Genomic DNA, 18,886 nt, shown 5'->3' on the forward strand with positions numbered 1-18,886 from the left:
AAATGGTGTTGGCAAAGCTGTGGAGACCACAGGTTAGTTGGGAGTAACAGAGAAAGAGAAAGCAGAGGTGCAGAGTTGAGGAGAGCTTTTATTTAGGGCGATGGATCTCTGACCTTGGTAAAATGGCATTGATACAAATAATCGCATAATCATAAGAATTAGTGCTAGGGCTAATTATACAGTAGGGGTGAGATGGGCAAGGTCATCGACAGTATACACAGTGGAGGACCTTTGCCTTGGCAAGAAGTAGGATCAGTTCTTAGAATGCAGAAGGTCGGATGGGTGCGATGATACACTATTGTTAAGACAGAGGCAAGTGGAGGGCACTGGATTGTTACTGTAGGAAGTTAAAACTTCGTTTAGGCCAGGAGGGCTTAAGTGATCACTAGCTTCAGCAGAGTTGGAAAAAAGTCTTGAAGTGTGGCCAGAGGGGCTGTGAACGTACTCAACAGAGGATGCACGCGTGGGCAACTGCGACCTGAGCTCTGATAGCCGCGGGGTGGTTTGGGTCCCCGGGAGGGGCTGCAGCCCTGTCCCGCACAGCACAGCTGGGCCAGAGCCCCACCCGCCATGTGAGCAGGTGGCAGCACGGTCGGCGGGAGCCTGGCAGGCATGGAGCTCAGGCGAGGGCGCGCGCTGGGGGGCGCGGAGCGAGGGCGCCGCGGGCCGCCGGGAACGGGGGGCGGGCCCGAGCAAGCGGGCCTCCGCGCGGCACTTGGCACGCACGCGCAGACGGACCGCGGGGCCCGGAGGCACAGAGGAGGGGGAACAAGAGAGGGGGTGTGGAACGTATTTCCGCTCTGGCGGACAAATAATACCGGCCAAAGGGGAGGCCAGGCCATCCGGCCCTTTAACCGTGTCGGGGGGGCTGGTGAAGAAAGGGGGGTCGGGAAAGGGGGAATCCTGCTCCTTTAATTCCCTCCCCTCTTCCTCCTCCCCGAGTTCTCGCCGACGCCGAGGCGCGCGGGGCCTGGAACACACTGCACGAGCCGCCCCCGCCCCTCCTTCCTTACGCCCACGCGGAGCTGGCCCCGCGCGCGCGCCTCGTGCACCCCCGCGCCTGCGCGCTGCCCAGGCCCTGCCCGTGTTTGGGGGCGCAGCCGACCCCGGGGGGGGTGGGGGAGATAGGGGGGGAAAAAACAGCGCGCGGAACCGGGCCAGGTGAGAGGCGCGTGCACTCAGGGTCGTGGGGCTGGGGGGGCGTGCCACGGAGCTCTGAACGTGGGGGGGGCGTGCACGAAGCGTGCAGGCGGCGGGGGGAGGACGTGAAAGGCGCGTGCAAACGTGCAAAGGGGGGGGCGGAGGAATGAAGCAGTGGGGAAAGGGGGCGGGGTGAGAAGAGGCTGCAGCCCGGGCCACCCCGGAGCCCAGAACCCCAGGCCTCTGCTCCCGGTTTCTCCTACCTTCCCCGTGGGCGCGCGGGCTCGCCGGGTCCTCGCGGGCGGTCGGGCTGAGGGGTGTGGACGCCGCTGCCCCGCCCCCGGGAACCACGCCTCCGTCCTCTCGGAGGGACAGCGCTTCCCCAGGGACTGGGGAAACTGAGGAAGAGGCCTGAAGACTGGGAGATCCGAAGCTGGGAGGCTGGGCAGAAATGGGGGCGAGGGGCCTGGAGCGTTGGCTTAGCAGAGCCAGAGACCTTTGTCTCTGACCAGGTTTCCTTCCCGACCAGGGTTGCCCACCCCCACCACAATGGCCTCTGGGGTGGAAGTCCTGCGCTTCCAGCTGCCCGGCCACGAGGCCGCTACCCTGCGGAATATGAACCAGCTCCGCGCAGAGGAGCGGTTTTGCGACGTGACCATTGTGGCCGACAGCCTCAAGTTCCGTGGCCACAAGGTCATCCTGGCCGCCTGCTCGCCTTTCCTGAGGGACCAGTTCCTGCTGAACCCCAGTTCTGAGCTGCAGGTCTCCCTGATGCACAGTGCACGCATCGTGGCCGACCTGCTCCTCTCCTGTTACACGGGCGCTCTGGAATTCGCTGTCAGGGACATCGTCAACTACCTGACGGCTGCCTCCTACCTGCAGATGGAGCACGTGGTGGAGAAATGCAGGAACGCCCTCAGCCAGTTCATTGAGCCCAAAATAGGCCTCAAAGAGGACGGGGTCAGCGATGCCAGCCTTGTGAGCAGTGTCAGTGCCACCAAATCCCTCCTTCCTCCCGCCAGGACCCCAAAACCAGCCCCCAAGCCCCCACCCCCACCCCCTTTACCCCCTCCACTCCTGCGGCCGGTGAAACTGGAGTTTCCTTTGGATGAGGACCTGGAGCTGAAGGCCGAGGAAGAAGACGAGGACGAGGACGAGGACGTGTCTGACATCTGCATCGTCAAGGTGGAGTCGGCCCTGGAGGTGGCACACCGGCTCAAACCTCCCGGAGGTTTGGGAGGAGGTCTGAGCATCGGAGGCTCCGTGGGCGGCCACCTGGGAGAGCTGGCCCAGAGCAGCGTGCCCCCCAGCACTGTGGCCCCACCGCAGGGGGTCGTCAAAGCCTGCTATAGCCTGTCTGAGGACGCAGAAGGGGAGGGCTTGCTGTTGATCCCCGGAGGCCGGGCCAGCGTGGGGGCCACCTCGGGCCTGGTGGAGGCAGCAGCGGTGGCCATGGCTGCCCGGGGGGCGGGGGGCAGCCTGGGGGCAGGGGGCAGCCGGGGACCCCTGCCGGGGGGCTTTTCCAGTGGAAACCCCCTAAAGAACATCAAGTGCACCAAGTGCCCGGAAGTGTTCCAGGGCGTGGAGAAGCTGGTCTTCCACATGCGGGCGCAGCACTTCATCTTCATGTGCCCACGCTGCGGCAAGCAGTTCAACCACAGCAGCAACCTCAACCGCCACATGAACGTGCACCGCGGCGTCAAGTCGCACTCATGCGGCATCTGTGGCAAGTGCTTCACGCAGAAGTCCACGCTGCATGACCACCTCAATCTCCACTCCGGAGCGAGGCCGTATCGCTGCTCCTACTGCGACGTCCGCTTCGCACACAAGCCCGCCATTAGGCGGCACCTCAAGGAGCAACATGGCAAGACCACGGCGGAGAACGTGCTGGAGGCCAGCGTGGCCGAGATCAACGTCCTCATCCGCTAGCGGGGCAGTCTCGGAGGCCAGGAAGCGGGCGTCCCTGGGCTGAGTGGGAAGGGAGCTCCTAGCCCAGGAGAACAGGGCGGGTGGGAGGGTCGGGAACAGGCAGGTACGGTGGGGAACCTGAGCAGATGCATCCTGAGGGAGGGGCTGAAGATTCCTTGGAGAGAAGACCCCTGCCTTTTCAGGGGAAAAAAAAAAGTGAGGGAGAGGGTTCTTGAGAAAGCCAAGGGAATATGGGCTCCCAGAGAAAGATTTTCTTCTCTTAAGAGGTGCATGGAAATGTGGAGGGAGGGAAAGGGTCTTATAGAATGAGAAGAAAAAAAGGAAAATGATTTATTCCTTGTTAAAGCTGCCCAGGGTGAGGTTCTGATATTTCTTGAGATGGGGGGTGGGTGGGTGGGAGTTGGGAGGGAATTTGGCAGGAGGCAACTTACATGCTCCTGCATAGAATAGATCCTTGGGAGAGGGAGTGGTGGGGGAAAGGATTATTGAATCCCAGAAAAGGAAGTGGGGAGACAGTTCTTGCATGCTGGGGGAATGGGACTGTGGGTAAAGGCTCACCGGAACTCTAGGGAGAACCATGTCAGGTGCCAGGTAAGAGAACTTGGTGGTGAGCAACCTGGGTAGATATGGAAAAGTGGGGGACAATAGCAAGAAGGATGAATAGTGGTGGGGGTGGGGGGTAGGGCACTTAGATGAGAGGATACAAGGAGGGCTGTTGGGTGGGAGGGAGAGGAGTAGAGACTTATACAGTATTTTTTAAGAAAAAGTATTTTTTAGGATTTTTTCTGGAGTTTGGGGTTTTGGTTTTTCTGCTTTTGTTTTCCACAAAATAAATAATTAAAAAAAGAAACCCACACACTTTTTTTCCTTTATACTCTGTCTGGCAACTGCATGTGTATGACTACCCACTGTAGACAGCCTCTCCTTCTTTATGCCATTTGTTTAATACTCATCACAGCTCATGCAGGACCCATGCCTGAAGGAGACCTGACAAGAGCAGGGGATTGTGACAAGTGGGCTTCTCTGGCTGGGGACCCTCCCAGTTCTGCAACCTCAGCATCTGGCAGGTATCTCATAGGTATGTTCCATGACTGGCGGTGGTGGTAACACACGACTTCCTCTATTACAAGAGTTTGGTATCAGCCCTGGGGATGAGCTATAAAGGTGATCATTATGCCCACCAAAATTGTAAGCAGGAGGCTATTTTTGGGCGTTTATATTCTGAGGAAAGGTTTCATGTCCTCCGGAAAGCTTAAAAAAAAAAAAAAAGCAAAAACACTATGTTTGGATTAGGGTATGGAGAAGACTACAAGTCCCACAAAGCTCTGGAATAGTTCTTAACCAAAGAGAACTACAGTTCCCAGAAGGCCTTGAAATGGCCTCAGGTGCCCCATACCCCGACTAAGGGCTTCTATCAAATAGTGCGTTTGAAATCATACAGGGTTTTCTCCAAACTTTGACCAGGATGTAATCCGTAAAGGGATGGTATCCTAAGTAATGCTATCAAGGTTGTATATCTTTGTGTAATATTATTCATACTCACACTGTTAACTGGGCTTATGCCCTACTTAGTTCCTGACTATGCTTGTGAGGTTTGGCACCCAAAAAAAAAAAAAAAAAAAAGTAGTGTCACTAGGCAGTAATAACTCTAGGACTTACTTGGACTTGGACTTACTTGGGGACTAAAGAAGAGACTTTAGCCCCGGGTTTTCAAAAGAGGACGCCGATCCAGGAGACATGAAGCACCAAGATAGGAACAGTCGGGAGTAAAAGTGTCTTCCGCGCGTTCCCACTGCCCCCCTTCCTGCTCGTTAGTGAAGCGAGGCCAAAACTGAGCCTGATCCATCTGGCGACCCAGAAACCAGAAAGCACCCAGAGGCGGGAGAAACATAACGCGGGCCAGACTGGAAAGACAGCCGCTGCCGAGAGCAGTGAGGGTCAGACGACACTCCCTTCGTTACCTACAAACAGACGGGGGATGGAGAAGACACACCTGAACCCAGGCGTGCCTCACCTTCGGCTCCCCGCTGAGCTGACGCCAGGATTAGCAGGAATTCTCCCCTGCAGCCCCCAGCTTGGGACACCCACTGCCATCTCCGAAGCGGCTCTCGAGGGGAAAATGGCCAGAAAGCGCGTAGTGGCTCCTTTAAGGCTCCTCCTAGCCCTCCCTCCCCCGCCCACGTGACCCGGGGCGGCCGCGCGCCGGCTCGGCCCCCCGCGCAAGCGGCGATGGCGGCGGCGGCGGGAGCTGCAGCGGCGGCGGCCGCCGAGGTGCGGAAGGGGAGGGGGAGAGGCGGGTGCATGCCCGCGCGCGCGCCCGGGGGAAGCGCGCGCCCGTGCAATGCTCCGGGGGTGCAACGGGGCCGGGGGGCCCGGACGGGACCTGCAGCAATCCGGAGGGCCAGCACCGGGGGCGGATGAGGGGACCAGGGGGTGGGAGGTGGGGGGAGTGGGCACGGAGGCACGCGTGCAGCCGCCGGCTGCCCCCGAGTGGGCGGCCGGCGCCGGGGCCCCAGGAGCACGCGCGAGGGGCACGAGGGGCCGTCCACCGGGCTGGGGGGCAGCGGGCGCTGGAGGGGTTGGTGCCCGGGGTCCCCGCGGCCTGGGGGACAAAGGGGGAGCGGCGCGTGCAGCCGGGAGGAGGGGGCGGGGCCGGGGCGCGGAGGCCCCGCCCCCTCCCCCTCCTCTTTTCTCGGCCCCTGAGATGCGGGGTCTACCGAGAGGGAGGGGGCTAATGCGGGCCCGGGGGAGGGGTCGTGCGGCCCCCCCGGGCAGCCGAGGCCGCGGAAGGGGGGGCCCTCATAGAGGAAGAGGTAGGCCCCGGAGCCTACTCTCTCTTCCCAGAGCCCAGGCGTCCTGGGCTCCCCAACTTCCTACTGGACTGACCAGCCCCCCTATACCTTGTGTCCCCTGCCAGGGGGAGGCCCCTGCTGAGATGGGGGCGCTGGTGCTGGAGAAGGAGCCTAGAGGAGCCACTGAGAGAGGTGAGTGCGGCAGAAACGGGCCCAAATGGACCTTCACCTCCCCAACACCGGATTCCCTGAGATCTTAACGCTGAACTTTTTATTTTCCCTTACAGTCCATGGCTCTTTGGGGGACACCCCTCGTAGTGAGGAGACCCTGCCCAAGGCCAGCCCTGACTCCCTGGAGCCTGCTGGGCCCTCATCCCCAGCCTCTGTCACGGTCACCGTTGGCGATGAGGGGGCTGACACCCCTGTGGGAGCCACACCACTCATTGGGGATGAACCTGAGAATCTGGAGGGAGGTGGGGACCTCCATGGGGGACGCATCCTGCTGGGTGAGAGGCTGGGGAGCCTGGAGGGCTGAGGTGGGGTATTCTCTGATCACTTTCACTCTTATCTTGCCTCTGCCTGCCTGCCTCTCTGTCTTCCAGGCCATGCCACAAAGTCATTCCCCTCTTCCCCCAGCAAGGGGGGCGGCTGTCCCAGCCGGGCCAAGATGTCAATGACAGGGACTGGAAAATCACCCCCATCAGTCCAGAGTTTGGCTATGCGGCTGCTGAGTATGCCGGGGGCCCAGGGGGCAACCACAGCAGGGCCTGAGCCCCCTGTGGCCACACCCAGCCCAGAGGGACAGCCCAAGGTCCACCGAGCCAGAAAAACCATGTCCAAACCAGGAAATGGGCAGGTGAGGATTTGAGGGGGAGAGGTGTGGGGGTGGGGAGACTAAAGTAGTCCACCATGAACCCTTTGTGGGCCTTTTTTTTTTTTTTAAACAGTTTAGCTAGAGACTTTTCTTCATCTATTCTCGGTTCCACATACTTACTTAGGGGCCACTGTGTGTTAAATTCTGGGCTGGGCTTAATCTGAACAGACAAGTTCCTGTCTTCCTGTAGTTTCCAATTCTTGGGGAGAGGAGAATGGAAAAAACAAAGGTTAGAGAGTTAATGATGTAGTTAACCTCATAATTATTCTTATGATAATGACTGTCTAAGGAACTTCAAACTCTCTTTCTACCTCAAAGTACGCCCCAAGGGAGCTTTTTCCTCCCTTTGAAACTGCCCCTGCTTCCTTTTTCAGAGGGTTTCTAAGGGTTTTTTGTTTTGTTTTTTTTTTACTGTGAATCCCCACCGGGAAGGAGGTGAGGGAAAGGACAAAAGCCCCAGAATTTCAGAAGCTTTATGACAATGTTTCTGGGGCTCTGGTATCATTTTGTTCTGGATATGGTTTAGGCAGTTTTGGGCAAGGTGTGAACCTTTGTTTTCTCCTCTGTAAAATGGGTAAAAAGGGCCTGCTTCTGCGTGCTTGAAGAGGTAAGTGTTAGGTGAGGATATGCTTGACACACTGCCTCTGGGGAGACCAGAATTGTGATTGCCACATTCTGGTTTATTGGAGCTTCAGACGGCAATTTCGAGGGTGTGTCTCGCCCACCCCAGCCTCATCCAGGGCTCCTGGCTAATCCAGGTAGAACTACTAAGTGTGTTCCCTCTTGGTCCCCAGCCCCCGGTCCCTGAGAAGCGGCCCCCTGAAGTGCAGCATTTCCGCATGAGTGATGATGTACACTCGCTGGGGAAGATGACCTCAGGTCAGTCCCACCCCACCCCCACCCACTGGCCACTGGATAAGACCTGTCTTGAGGGTTTAAGGACAGGCCTTAACTCCTTTCTTCCTCTCTCTCTTTTCTTCCAGAAGTGGCGAAAAGAAGGAAGCTGAACGCCGGAGGTGGCCTGGTGAGCCTGGAGAGGCAGAAAACAAGGCCTCTCCAGCGAGGGGCTGGGGGGGGGGTTCTGTCTTTTACCCAGGGGAAATGGGGGTTGGGTACCAGGTACCAGCAGCTTCCGTTTTTCTGATCTTTCCTAGTCAGAGGAGTTGGGTTCTACTCGGGGTTCGGGAGAAGTAACCATGGAGAAAGGGGGCCCAGGGTCCCTGGAAGAGTGGGAGACAGTGGTGGGGGACGACTTCAGCCTCTACTATGACTCCTACTCTGTGGATGAGCGTGTGGACTCCGACAGCAAGGTGAGAAGGAACTGGCCTTCCTCTAACTTGCTCCCGGTGTGTGCTCCATCCCAGCCCATCCCCTGCCACTCCCCAAGGTGGTAACCTCTATCCTGGACTTCAGGTTTACCATCCCATTTTGTTGTTTGTTTGCTTATTCGTTATTTTGCTCTTGGTTTTGTCTCACACGTTTGCTTATGCGGTATAATGCTGTCCTGCCTGACGTGCTTTCTATTTAACATGACATCGTGGGAAATTTCAGATATGCATAACAGAATAAGAATAAGAAAAGAAAAGAATAAGGGCTGAGCTCTCACGAAGCCTCAGCCCACCCCAGCAGTTGTCAGCACACAGCGGCTCTTGACTCAGCTCTTCCTCCCCCAGCCCGCCTACCTCCGGGACTGTTGTAAAGTAGCCATCACATCATTTTATCTGGAAATGTTTCCATATGTTCTCTAAACATGAGGCCTCTTCCTGAGTTTTAAGATCAGGGCTTCACTGTATTCACAACCTCGAAAATGTCCCAGTGACTCCTTAAAACCATCACCCCGCTACCAGGGTTCACATCGCCTCTGTGGTTTCAGAAATGGGGTTTTGTCTGTCCAGATTCAAATGCGCTGCATCCACTGGTTTGATCGACATTTGCCTTAGGTCTGTCTTGATGCGTGGGTGCCCCTGGCTTTGAAAAAGAAGCTTTGCTTGCCATTTACTTGTTAATAGGACCAGGTGACTTGTGATACAGAATTCCTCGCATTTAGGCATTCACTGATTGGGCAGCGACTGACGTGTTTCTCTCTGCCCGGTATTTCTTATAAAGCAGATCTAGAAGCATGATCGGCTTTGGGTGGTTTTGTTTTGGTTTTTGTATTTTTTTAAGTGGCGAGAAGATCTGATAGCTGGTGTGCATGTTTTTCTGTTGCATCACATCAGGAGTTATAGGACATCTCATCTTTTATTAGTCATATTTAAGATTGGTCGGTGGATTTATGGAATATCATCCTCATCCTCATTGTAAAGTTCCTCCTGAGCCTCTCATCTAGTGTTTTAAGCAGCCACGGGTAGTAGTCTTGCCTACGTGTGAAAACTTCATAGAGTATTAAACTATGTGCTTGTTTTCTGGTAATTTTTTTCCCTTAATATGTTGCCAAGATTCACACACATTGTGAGTGTGTTTTTCACAGCTAACATTCAGCACTCTTGCCTTCCTGTTCATGGTCACCTTCTCCGGGAAGCCACCAGGGATAATAGTAGTAGCCTCTGTTTTGCTTCGTTGTCTGAGTCTTGAGGTTGGCTCTCTCCTGCCCTGCCCCTCTCCCAAGCTTCCCCCAAGAGGGGGCTGTGGCCTGGAGGTTGCTGTTTCCTGAGACCTGCCTTACCTTCCTCCCAGTCTGAGGTTGAAGCTCTGGCTGAACAACTGAGTGAAGAAGAAGAGGAGGAGGAGGAGGAGGAAGAGGAAGAAGAAGAGGAAGAGGAGGAAGAGGAAGAAGAAGAGGAAGATGAGGAGTCAGGCAATCAGTCCGACAGGGTAAGGGTGGGAAGCTAGCATCCCAGGGAGTGGGGGGCTGTAGGGCCTGAGATCTGAGTCCTCAGTAGGGAGAGGTCATGGGCTGGGGGCCAGGCTCTCTAATTCTTCCTCCATCCCAGAGTGGCTCCAGCGGCCGCCGCAAAGCCAAGAAGAAGTGGCGAAAGGACAGTCCATGGGTGAAGCCGTCCAGGAAACGGCGGAAGCGCGAGCCTCCCCGGGCCAAGGAACCACGAGGTGAGGAGGCTCCTCTGCCTTTGGGTCCCCTCCTCCAGCCCCCCTCCCGGCCCCCAGAGAGCATGATAGAACACACGCTCACGCATGTGCTCACGCACGCACGCCCGCATGTACCCACGCGTCCAGGCACCTGTGAGCTCGCACTCTCACTCTCTCTGTCTCTGTGTCAGGAGTGAATGGTGTGGGCTCCTCAGGCCCCAGTGAGTACATGGAGGTCCCTCTGGGGTCCCTGGAGCTGCCCAGCGAGGGGACCCTCTCCCCCAACCACGCTGGTAATTGCCAATTGCCGGGATGGCGAGCCACTAGGGGGCAGGCACCCTCTGGGCTGGAGGGAATGGGGAGGAGGGGGACCCCACTGGAGCCCAGGTGTCTGTCCATGGCCAGACTTTGGGAGTTCTAGAGCATGGAGGGAAAAGCAGGGCGGGGGTGAGAGGCCCCAGCAGGGGTCCCTGTGGGTGACAGGATTGGCCTCCCTCAGCTCCCTTTTTTCTCTGTCCAAGGGGTATCCAATGACACGTCCTCACTGGAGACCGAGCGGGGCTTTGAGGAGTTACCGCTGTGCAGCTGCCGTATGGAGGCTCCCAAGATTGACCGTATCAGTGAGCGAGCTGGGCACAAGTGCATGGCCACAGAGAGTGTGGATGGAGAGGTGGGCCTGGGAGCTGCCCAGGGTCGTGGTGGTGGTGGGGACCCAGCCCCAGGCCCCAGCCTCATCCTCTCCCTGCCTGTTCACACCGCCACAGCTCTCAGGCTGCAATGCCGCCATCCTCAAGCGGGAGACCATGAGGCCCTCCAGCCGCGTGGCACTGATGGTGCTCTGTGAGACCCACCGTGCCCGCATGGTCAAGCACCACTGCTGCCCAGGCTGTGGCTACTTCTGTACAGCGGTGAGTGACCAGAGGGGCAGGCCGGCTGTGTGCCCCACAAGGGAGGGCTGTCCCAGAGCCTGAGCGCCTTGTTTCCTCAGGGCACCTTCCTAGAGTGCCACCCCGACTTCCGTGTGGCCCACCGCTTCCACAAGGCCTGTGTGTCCCAGCTGAATGGCATGGTCTTCTGTCCCCACTGTGGGGAGGATGCATCTGAGGCCCAGGAGGTGACCATCCCCCGGGGGGATGGGGTGACCCCACCAGCTGGCACTGCAGCCCCTGCCCCCCCACCCCTGGCTCAGGATGCCCCCGGGAGAGCAGACACTTCCCAGCCCAGGTACTGGCCTCCCCCTTCCCAACTGTCTGTTCCCTGCCCGGCACCACGGCCTGTAGACATCAGCTCCTTCTCCTGCAGTGCCCGGATGCGAGGGCATGGGGAGCCCCGGCGCCCACCGTGTGACCCTCTGGCTGACACCATCGACAGCTCAGGGCCCTCCCTGACCCTTCCCAACGGGGGCTGCCTGTCAGCCGTGGGGTTGCCCCCAGGGCCCGGCCGTGAGGCCCTGGAGAAGGCCCTGGTCATCCAGGAGTCCGAGAGGTGAATGCGGGGCTGTTCTCGGGCCGGGGGACTGGGGCTGGGGCTGGAAGGTGGGTCGCAGGTACCGAGGGTGATGCTCCTTCTGAGGACCCTACCCCTGTCCCTCCCCGTGGCAGGCGGAAGAAACTCCGCTTCCACCCCCGCCAGTTGTACCTGTCCGTGAAGCAGGGGGAGCTGCAGAAGGTGATCCTGATGCTGTGTGAGTATTCAGCTCTCGTGTTTGTTCTGCGCACCTTGCTGGAGCAGCAGTTACATACCAGACGCTGAGGGTCCCCGTCCATCCCTAAATCACTTAGCGTGTGGTGGAGACAGACACACACATAACCTGTGATGGTGGGGACAGTGGTGACAACGAGCACATAGGTGCTGGGGACAGTGCTGAGTGTGTACATGTGTTCACTCACTCCATCTTCTCAGTGGAAGCCGGGAGAGGTTGACTAGGACAAGGTCCCGCCTGCCGGCTCTCTCACTTACCGCTTATCCCTCCCTCCTCCGGTGTGGCGGGCTCTCCCCGCAGTGGACAACCTGGACCCCAACTTCCAGAGCGATCAGCAAAGCAAGCGCACACCCCTGCATGCGGCCGCCCAGAAGGGCTCTGTGGAAATCTGCCACGTGCTGCTGCAGGTCAGCTCCCACCCGGTCCTCTGCCTCCGGGACCCGGTCCTTGCACCCCTTCCCTTGCGCAGCCCTCCCGGGGCGCCAGCTCACGTGCCCCCTCCTCGCAGGCGGGAGCCAACATCAATGCAGTGGACAAGCAGCAGCGGACGCCACTGATGGAGGCTGTGGTGAACAACCACCTGGAGGCAGCCCGCTACATGGTGCAGCGTGGCGGCTGCGTCTACAGCAAGGTGTTCGGAGTTGCCCCAGCCCCCACCTCCTGGGGCCTTGGGTCAGAGGGTGGGCCGAGGAGCTGGCAAGGCACTCACCCCCAGCCTCTCCCTTAGGAGGAGGACGGCTCCACCTGCCTGCACCATGCAGCCAAAATTGGGAACTTGGAGATGGTCAGCCTGCTGCTCAGCACGGGACAGGTGGACGTCAACGCCCAGGTCAGCGGTCTGGCTGCCCCACTAGCCAGCCTCCTTCCTCGGGGTCCTGGGCTCAGCTTCGGGCTTCAGGCCCCAAGCCTCCTTTCAGCCTCCGCTGACTCTGGCCCTTTCCCTGAATCTCCGCCCTGTTCTAGTCTGTCTCCATCTCTTTCTCCCTCCTTGTTTGTATTTTTTCTTTACTTTTCTCTTTTTTGCTTCTATCATTTTCAGAACGAAGAGTTGCTCCCTTAATTTTTAGAAGCATGCAGATATTCTTTAATACCTCTTAGTTGTCGTATCTTGGGTGTGTTTTGGCCTATTACAGTCATTCTTCAGTCTTTGATTTGTTCGTTGTTTGTCCAAGAGGAGCCCCTTGAATGAGGCTCTTGTGGCTTTTGCTACGACCCAGCAACTTCTGAGAGCATCTTTACCTTTTAGCACGTTTCCTGCCCCAGGCTGAATCTGCCATTTATCTGAGAGACTCTATTTCCTTTATTTATTTATTTATTTATTTTTAAATTTTATTTATTTATTTGGCAGAGAGCACAAGTAGTCCCTATGCGGGGCTCGATTCCAGGACCCTGAGATCATGACCTGAGCCGAAGGCAGAGACTTTAACCCACTGAGCCACCCAGGCGCCCCTTCGAGACCCTGCTTCCTTTAAATGGAAAATATTTTTTTTTTAAAGATTTTATTTATTTATTGGACAGACAGAGATCACAAGTAGGCAGAGGCAGGCAGAGAAAGAGGAGGAAGCAGGCTCCCTGCAGAGCAGAGTGCCCGATGCGGGGCTCGATCCCAAGACCCTGGGATCATGACCTGAGCTGAAGGCAGAGGCTTTAACCCACTGAGCCACACAGGCGCTCCAAAATGGAAAATATTTTTTAGAGACTGCAGCCTGTGTGCTATTGGGTCATTACATTCTAGGACTTTTGAGTGGAAAGACCTAGGAAATGTCTGTGTTTTAGAAAGAGAAAAATTACAATTTTAGACAATAGACGCTATTAGTCCCATTTTATAGACTGGGAAACTGAGACCCAGAGAGATGAAGAGATTTACCCAGGGTCCCGCAGCATGTGAGTGGTGGGGCTGAGACTCCTGCTCTCAGCCTAGCTCTGGAGCCTGTGTTCTAGACCGAGTGCTGCTTTGGTAAGCAGGGCTGAGTGCTGGGTAGACCCTGGGCAGGGGACGGTAGCCTCTCACCCTCCTCCCTCTCTCCCCGCCCACAGGACAGTGGGGGGTGGACACCCATCATCTGGGCCGCAGAGCACAAGCACATTGAGGTGATCCGCATGCTGCTGACCCGGGGCGCTGACGTCACGCTCACAGACAATGTGAGAGTTTGGTGGGGGTTAAGGGAGGTGGGGGCTGTCCTGGCCTGCCCTAAGCCAGGGGGAGGCTGGGTTCCAGGGCTCACGGTTTGGGCCCACCTCCCACCCCTCCCACCTGCATAGGAAGAAAACATCTGCCTGCACTGGGCTTCCTTCACGGGCAGTGCGGCCATCGCCGAGGTCCTCCTCAATGCCCGCTGCGACCTCCACGCAGTCAACTACCACGGGGACACGCCCCTGCACATCGCGGCGCGGGAGAGCTACCATGACTGCGTGCTGTGAGCCCCTACCCGCCCCTCACCCTGGCACCCCAGTGCAGGCTCACAGCCCCGGTCCTCACAGGCTCCCCGTCCCCTCCCAGGTTGTTCCTGTCACGCGGGGCGAACCCGGAGCTGCGGAACAAGGAGGGGGACACAGCGTGGGACCTGACTCCGGAGCGCTCCGACGTGTGGTTTGCCCTGCAGCTCAACCGCAAGCTTCGGCTGGGAGTGGGGAATCGGGCCATCCGCACTGAGAAGATTATATGCCGGTGAGCCCAGAGCCCTCTGCACCCGGGACAGCTTCTGCCCCCTCCCCAAGCTCTGTTGAACCCCAGAACATCCCTCAGGCCCCCCCGAACAGGCTCCACTGAATCCTCAGAGCCAGCCCCCAACAGGATGCTAGAAACAGTAAATGAGAATAGAGCTAAATGAGGGTTTCAGAGGAGCTGTGTGTGTTTAGTGTTAAGAGGGTGCGGTGTACCAGTGGGGACATACCTGTAGTAAAAAAACTATTCCTCAGTTATCTGAAGTCCGGTTTTCATTGGTTGTCCCGCAGTTTATTTGGCAGTCTTCCTCCCCCTGCCCCGACGAACTCCCAGAACCACCCCCTTCCCTCCCACGGCCCCAGGAACCTCTCAGGCCTCTCCTTGCACCTGGTGGACCCCGCACCCCCTCCTCTAGCGCCCCCAGCCCCATCTCCCTTCTGTCAGGGATGTGGCTCGGGGCTATGAGAACGTGCCTATCCCCTGTGTCAACGGCGTGGACGGGGAGCCCTGCCCTGAAGATTACAAGTACATCTCAGAGAACTGCGAGACATCCACCATGAACATCGACCGGAACATCACCCATTTGCAAGTGAGTGGGGGGCCCTACACCCCGCCCCCAGAGAGACATCCAGAGCAGCCAGGGCCAGTCGGGCAAGTCGTGGACGAACAAGGGAGCCAGGCTGAAAGGGAACTCAGGTGTGGGCTTGCATCCATCTGGGAAAAGGGTGCTTTCTTTAGGACACGTATATGGGCTTACGGTAGCCCTGGGACCCTGTCAGCAACACCTTGATTCCCCCTCACCTTGGGACCATCAGCACCCACTATCCCGAAGTAAACCTCAGAGGAAGGACAGTGGTGGGGGGTCAGGGAGCACTGACTGCTGAAGGGGACAGGGCTGCTTCTGAGGGTCAAGCTCATCCCCTGCCTCCTGCCTTAGCACTGCACCTGTGTGGACGACTGCTCCAGCTCCAACTGCCTGTGCGGGCAGCTCAGCATCCGCTGCTGGTACGACAAGGTGCGTGCGCTCCACCTGCTCCCTGCCGCCGGTCCCTCCCTTGTGAACGGGGGCAGGGCAGGAGTTCGGGGGGCATTGCCAAGATGGAGCTGGGCCCATGCCCAGCTACGTGCCAACCAAGGACGTGGTGCAGGTCCTAGTCTCTGAGCTTGGCGCATGTGGCCTCCCCCAGCCTGTCCTCCCCGTCTGTGGGGTCAGGAGCCGTAGTGGGCACCACACGGAAACTACTTGTCCTTCCCTCCCTCGACCCCAGGACGGGCGGCTGCTCCAGGAATTTAATAAGATCGAGCCCCCACTGATTTTCGAGTGTAACCAGGCGTGCTCCTGCTGGAGAAACTGCAAGAACCGGGTGGTACAGAGTGGCATCAAGTGAGGCCCGCCCCTGCAGCCCGCCCTCAGCCCCCCACACCCCACGTCCCACCACCTGATGCCAGCCTCTCTCCCACCCCCCAGAGTGCGACTGCAGCTCTACCGGACAGCCAAGATGGGCTGGGGGGTCCGCGCCCTGCAGACCATCCCCCAGGGGACCTTCATCTGCGAGTGAGTAGGGGTCGAGGTGGATGCCTAGCTGCAGCTGCCTCCCCCGTCTCCCTCCGCTCTTCTCCCTGACAGGTCCTGCCCCTTTTCACTGCCCCTCCCCGGCCAGACCGCACCTGCCCCTAGCCTGCCCGGACTGCAGAGCCTCCTGCCACCACCACTATATCACCGTTCCCCTGCCTTTCCAAGCTGGGAGACGGACCTGGTTTGAGCTGCCCTCTGCCACTGGGTGTCCGTGGCCGAGTTCTTAACCTCTTTGAGCCTCATTTCTCTTGTCTGCAAAATTGAGGTGGTAATGCAACCTTTCCATCCACCTCCACTTTGTTTTCCAACATCTGTCACCCCCTGTCTGGCTCCTCCCCCATGGCTGGCAGACTTCTAGGCCTCCTTTGACCCCATTTCCCATTTAAGGGACCATCCATTTTCTCTCTCTTTTTTTTTTTTAAGATTTTATTTATTTGAGAGAGAGAACAAGTGGGGTGGGGGCAGGGGGAGAAGCAGGCTCCCCACTGAGCAGGGAGCCCGATGCAGGACTCAATCCCAGGACCCTGGGATCATGACCTGAACTGAAGGCAGACACTTAACATGCCACCCTGGCGCCCCCATTTCCTCTTTATTGGGTCATCTTTCAACTTTGTGGAGATGGCTGCTTCCTCCTGGACCTCGAGTTCCCCACCATCTGCTCACTGCTCATCCCTGCCGGAATCGGCCTCGGCTCTCACCTTCCTGCTGACGCTGCCTCTTGACAGACCTCCCATCACCCCGTGTCTTGGTCCTTGTTCTGGCATCTGCCACCCCACCTTGCTCTGGCTCCCATGATGCTGTCCTCACTTCGAACCCGTCCATCCTTCCTCTTCACCAGCTTCTCTTCCTCTGCTTTCTAAATGTGGCTGTCCTTGTCCCTAGCTCCTTCCCAGAGTCCATCACGGCCCCTGTGGCTCCATCCCTTCCTGCAGCCCTGCTGTCAATCCTGTCCTACAGCCTGGCTTCGCCCCCACGTGCTGGGTGCTTCACACCGGTGTGCTAGGTGACCTCTAGTGCACACACCTCCCAGGCGCTAAACCCACATGGATTCCACCCCCCACCCCCCCGCAAAAAAACCAGCTGCCTGGGGACATTCTGGTCCCCTTTACCATAGGGACTTGGCGTCTCCCTACTCACTGTCTCTTCCTCCTGCACAGCTCAGGCCCTTCCCTTTACCTTCCCCATGGCTGCTTCTCTAGCTCATCCCCAGCCCACTAGCCCCCAGCTTCCCCCACATGTCCTGGTCCTGCCTGTTGTTCTAGGTATCCAGCAGAGACCCCAGCTGGCAGGGGGAGGCCCTGTGTGTCCTCTCCCACGCTGGTGTCCCCTGTTCTTCCTCCTGCTCTTCACTCCAGGGGGGAGCTACCCACCTCCCCCATCCCATGATGTCTGATGTCCGCTGTCCTCCATGCCCACTCTGCCCTGACTATCCACCCACCCCAGCCATGTCGATCTGTGGGATCCAGGGACACAGACCAGGGCAGTTGAGAGATCGTGAAAGAGGATTCCGTGGGGTTGTGAGAAGGGACAGGGCCTGGAGCTGGCTCCCCGTAACTCACCTACAGAACCACCACTTCCTGCCCCACAGGTATGTTGGGGAGCTGATCTCTGATGCCGAGGCTGATGTGAGAGAGGATGATTCTTACCTCTTCGACTTGGACAATAAGGTGGGCAGGAGACCCCTCTGTGCCTTGCAGTCAGCCAGCAGATGGGAATGTGGGGAGGAGGGACTGGGGGGTTTGTGGGGGTGGGGGTTGGCCAGGCAAGCATGGTAGTAGTAGAATTGAAGGGTGCCGCCCTCCCCTCAGGATGGAGAGGTGTACTGCATCGATGCCCGTTACTATGGCAACATCAGCCGCTTCATCAACCACCTGTGTGACCCCAACATCATCCCTGTCCGGGTCTTCATGCTGCACCAAGACCTGCGCTTTCCACGCATTGCCTTCTTCAGTTCCCGAGACATTCGGACTGGGGAGGAGCTGGGGTGAGGTGTCTCCAGTGTGTGGCTGGGGTGTGGGACATGCAGTGAGCCCAGGACCAGACACCGAAGGCTGGAGAGTGCCTGGTGTCCAGGCAGGGAGTAGAGCCAAGGCTCTCAAGATATCAGTGTAAATGGAGTCCTGAGCCTCCCAGATTTTGATTCAGTAGATTTGGGATGGACCCTAAGATTCTGCACGTCTGACAAGTCCGCAGGCAGGGCCAGTGTGGTGGCCCTGTGCACACAGAAGGGCTGGGAGCCTGTCAGGAGAAGATGGGAGTGGGTGCTTTGGGGCAGACCTGGGCCACTGGCTCAAGATTCCATAGCCTCTTGTGCTCCTCTGACAGGTTTGACTATGGTGACCGCTTCTGGGACATCAAAAGCAAATACTTCACTTGTCAGTGTGGCTCTGAGAAATGCAAGCACTCAGCTGAGGCCATCGCCCTGGAACAGAGCCGTCTGGCGCGCCTAGACCCCCACCCGGAGCTGCTGCCTGAGCTCGGCTCCCTGCCCCCTGTCAATCCCTGACAGCGGACCACACATGCACCCCACCCCTGGATGGCCACCAGCTCAGCAGCCCCCTCTGCCACTTGGCTGCTCACAGCCCACATCTTGGGGTGCTGCCGTCTTCTCTCCCTGCCCCTTTCACACATTCCTTGGCCAGAGACCCCAGCCAGGCCCTGGAGGTCTGACAGCCCCTCTCTCCCAGAGCTGGTTCCTCCCTGGGAGGGTAACTTCAGGGCTGGCCACTCCCTGTTCCCCATCCTCAGCTGAAGTTTGATGAATTGAAATTGGGCCTCTATGCCAGCTGGTTTCCTTTGTTCTCAATAAATACTGGGTTTGGTAATAAACTGTCTTGATGGTTGTTGGGGAACTGGAGGGTTTGGTCAAGGAGGAAGCATACACGGCTAGAGGGAATGTGGGTCCAAGGGAACGAGCAGGATGGGAAGCTGGCTGGACAGGTGTGGCTGGTGTGGACAGCTCCCAGAGGGGAGAGGAGAGGGGGTTGTGGGGAGACCACTGTGGACAGAGTCCAGCAAAGGGCTAAAAGACAAATCTCAACACTTAATCTGGCAGGAGAGTATAGGTGTGAGTCAACTGCAGCTGAAGTAATTTGCAAAAACATGAAGGATTTTCTTAAAGCGTGCCCTGGTCTACAGCACCCGTGGCAAGCAGCCCTGATCCGGTCCCAGGCTCGGCCTT

The 18,886-nt window shown here is 58.0% G+C and overlaps 2 protein-coding genes across 6 annotated transcripts; both read left to right on the forward strand.

Moving 5' to 3' along the window:
* The first annotated feature begins 1,038 nt into the window (after nucleotides 1-1,038).
* ZBTB12 (zinc finger and BTB domain containing 12) lies at nucleotides 1,039-3,086 on the forward strand. The gene is made up of 2 exons (XM_046004412.1): nucleotides 1,039-1,161; nucleotides 1,670-3,086. The coding sequence occupies exon 2, from the start codon at nucleotides 1,690-1,692 to the stop codon at nucleotides 3,067-3,069; it is 1,380 nt and encodes a 459-aa protein (XP_045860368.1). The 5' UTR covers nucleotides 1,039-1,161; nucleotides 1,670-1,689; the 3' UTR covers nucleotides 3,070-3,086.
* A 2,190-nt stretch (nucleotides 3,087-5,276) lies between these two features.
* EHMT2 (euchromatic histone lysine methyltransferase 2) lies at nucleotides 5,277-18,520 on the forward strand. 5 transcript variants are annotated; one of them, XM_046004285.1, is made up of 28 exons: nucleotides 5,277-5,340; nucleotides 5,987-6,053; nucleotides 6,149-6,367; nucleotides 6,464-6,717; nucleotides 7,530-7,614; nucleotides 7,719-7,759; nucleotides 7,890-8,045; nucleotides 9,412-9,549; nucleotides 9,669-9,783; nucleotides 9,954-10,055; nucleotides 10,284-10,432; nucleotides 10,527-10,670; nucleotides 10,751-10,986; nucleotides 11,065-11,247; nucleotides 11,364-11,446; nucleotides 11,765-11,871; nucleotides 11,973-12,095; nucleotides 12,192-12,293; nucleotides 13,502-13,606; nucleotides 13,727-13,881; nucleotides 13,965-14,132; nucleotides 14,574-14,718; nucleotides 15,067-15,144; nucleotides 15,398-15,513; nucleotides 15,598-15,684; nucleotides 17,294-17,372; nucleotides 17,514-17,689; nucleotides 18,031-18,520. In XM_046004285.1, the coding sequence occupies exons 1-28, from the start codon at nucleotides 5,299-5,301 to the stop codon at nucleotides 18,209-18,211; spliced, it is 3,636 nt and encodes a 1,211-aa protein (XP_045860241.1). In that variant the 5' UTR covers nucleotides 5,277-5,298; the 3' UTR covers nucleotides 18,212-18,520. The 5 variants fall into 5 exon arrangements, with proteins under 5 accessions (XP_045860241.1, XP_045860242.1, XP_045860239.1 ...); XM_046004286.1 differs by lacking the exon at nucleotides 9,954-10,055; XM_046004283.1 differs by lacking the exon at nucleotides 5,277-5,340 and having other exon boundaries at nucleotides 5,738-6,053; nucleotides 6,149-6,334.
* Nucleotides 18,521-18,886: the final 366 nt, after the last annotated feature.

Source organism: Meles meles, chromosome 5 (genome assembly GCF_922984935.1).
Source record: "Meles meles chromosome 5, mMelMel3.1 paternal haplotype, whole genome shotgun sequence".
Taxonomy (NCBI): Eukaryota; Metazoa; Chordata; class Mammalia; order Carnivora; family Mustelidae; genus Meles; species Meles meles.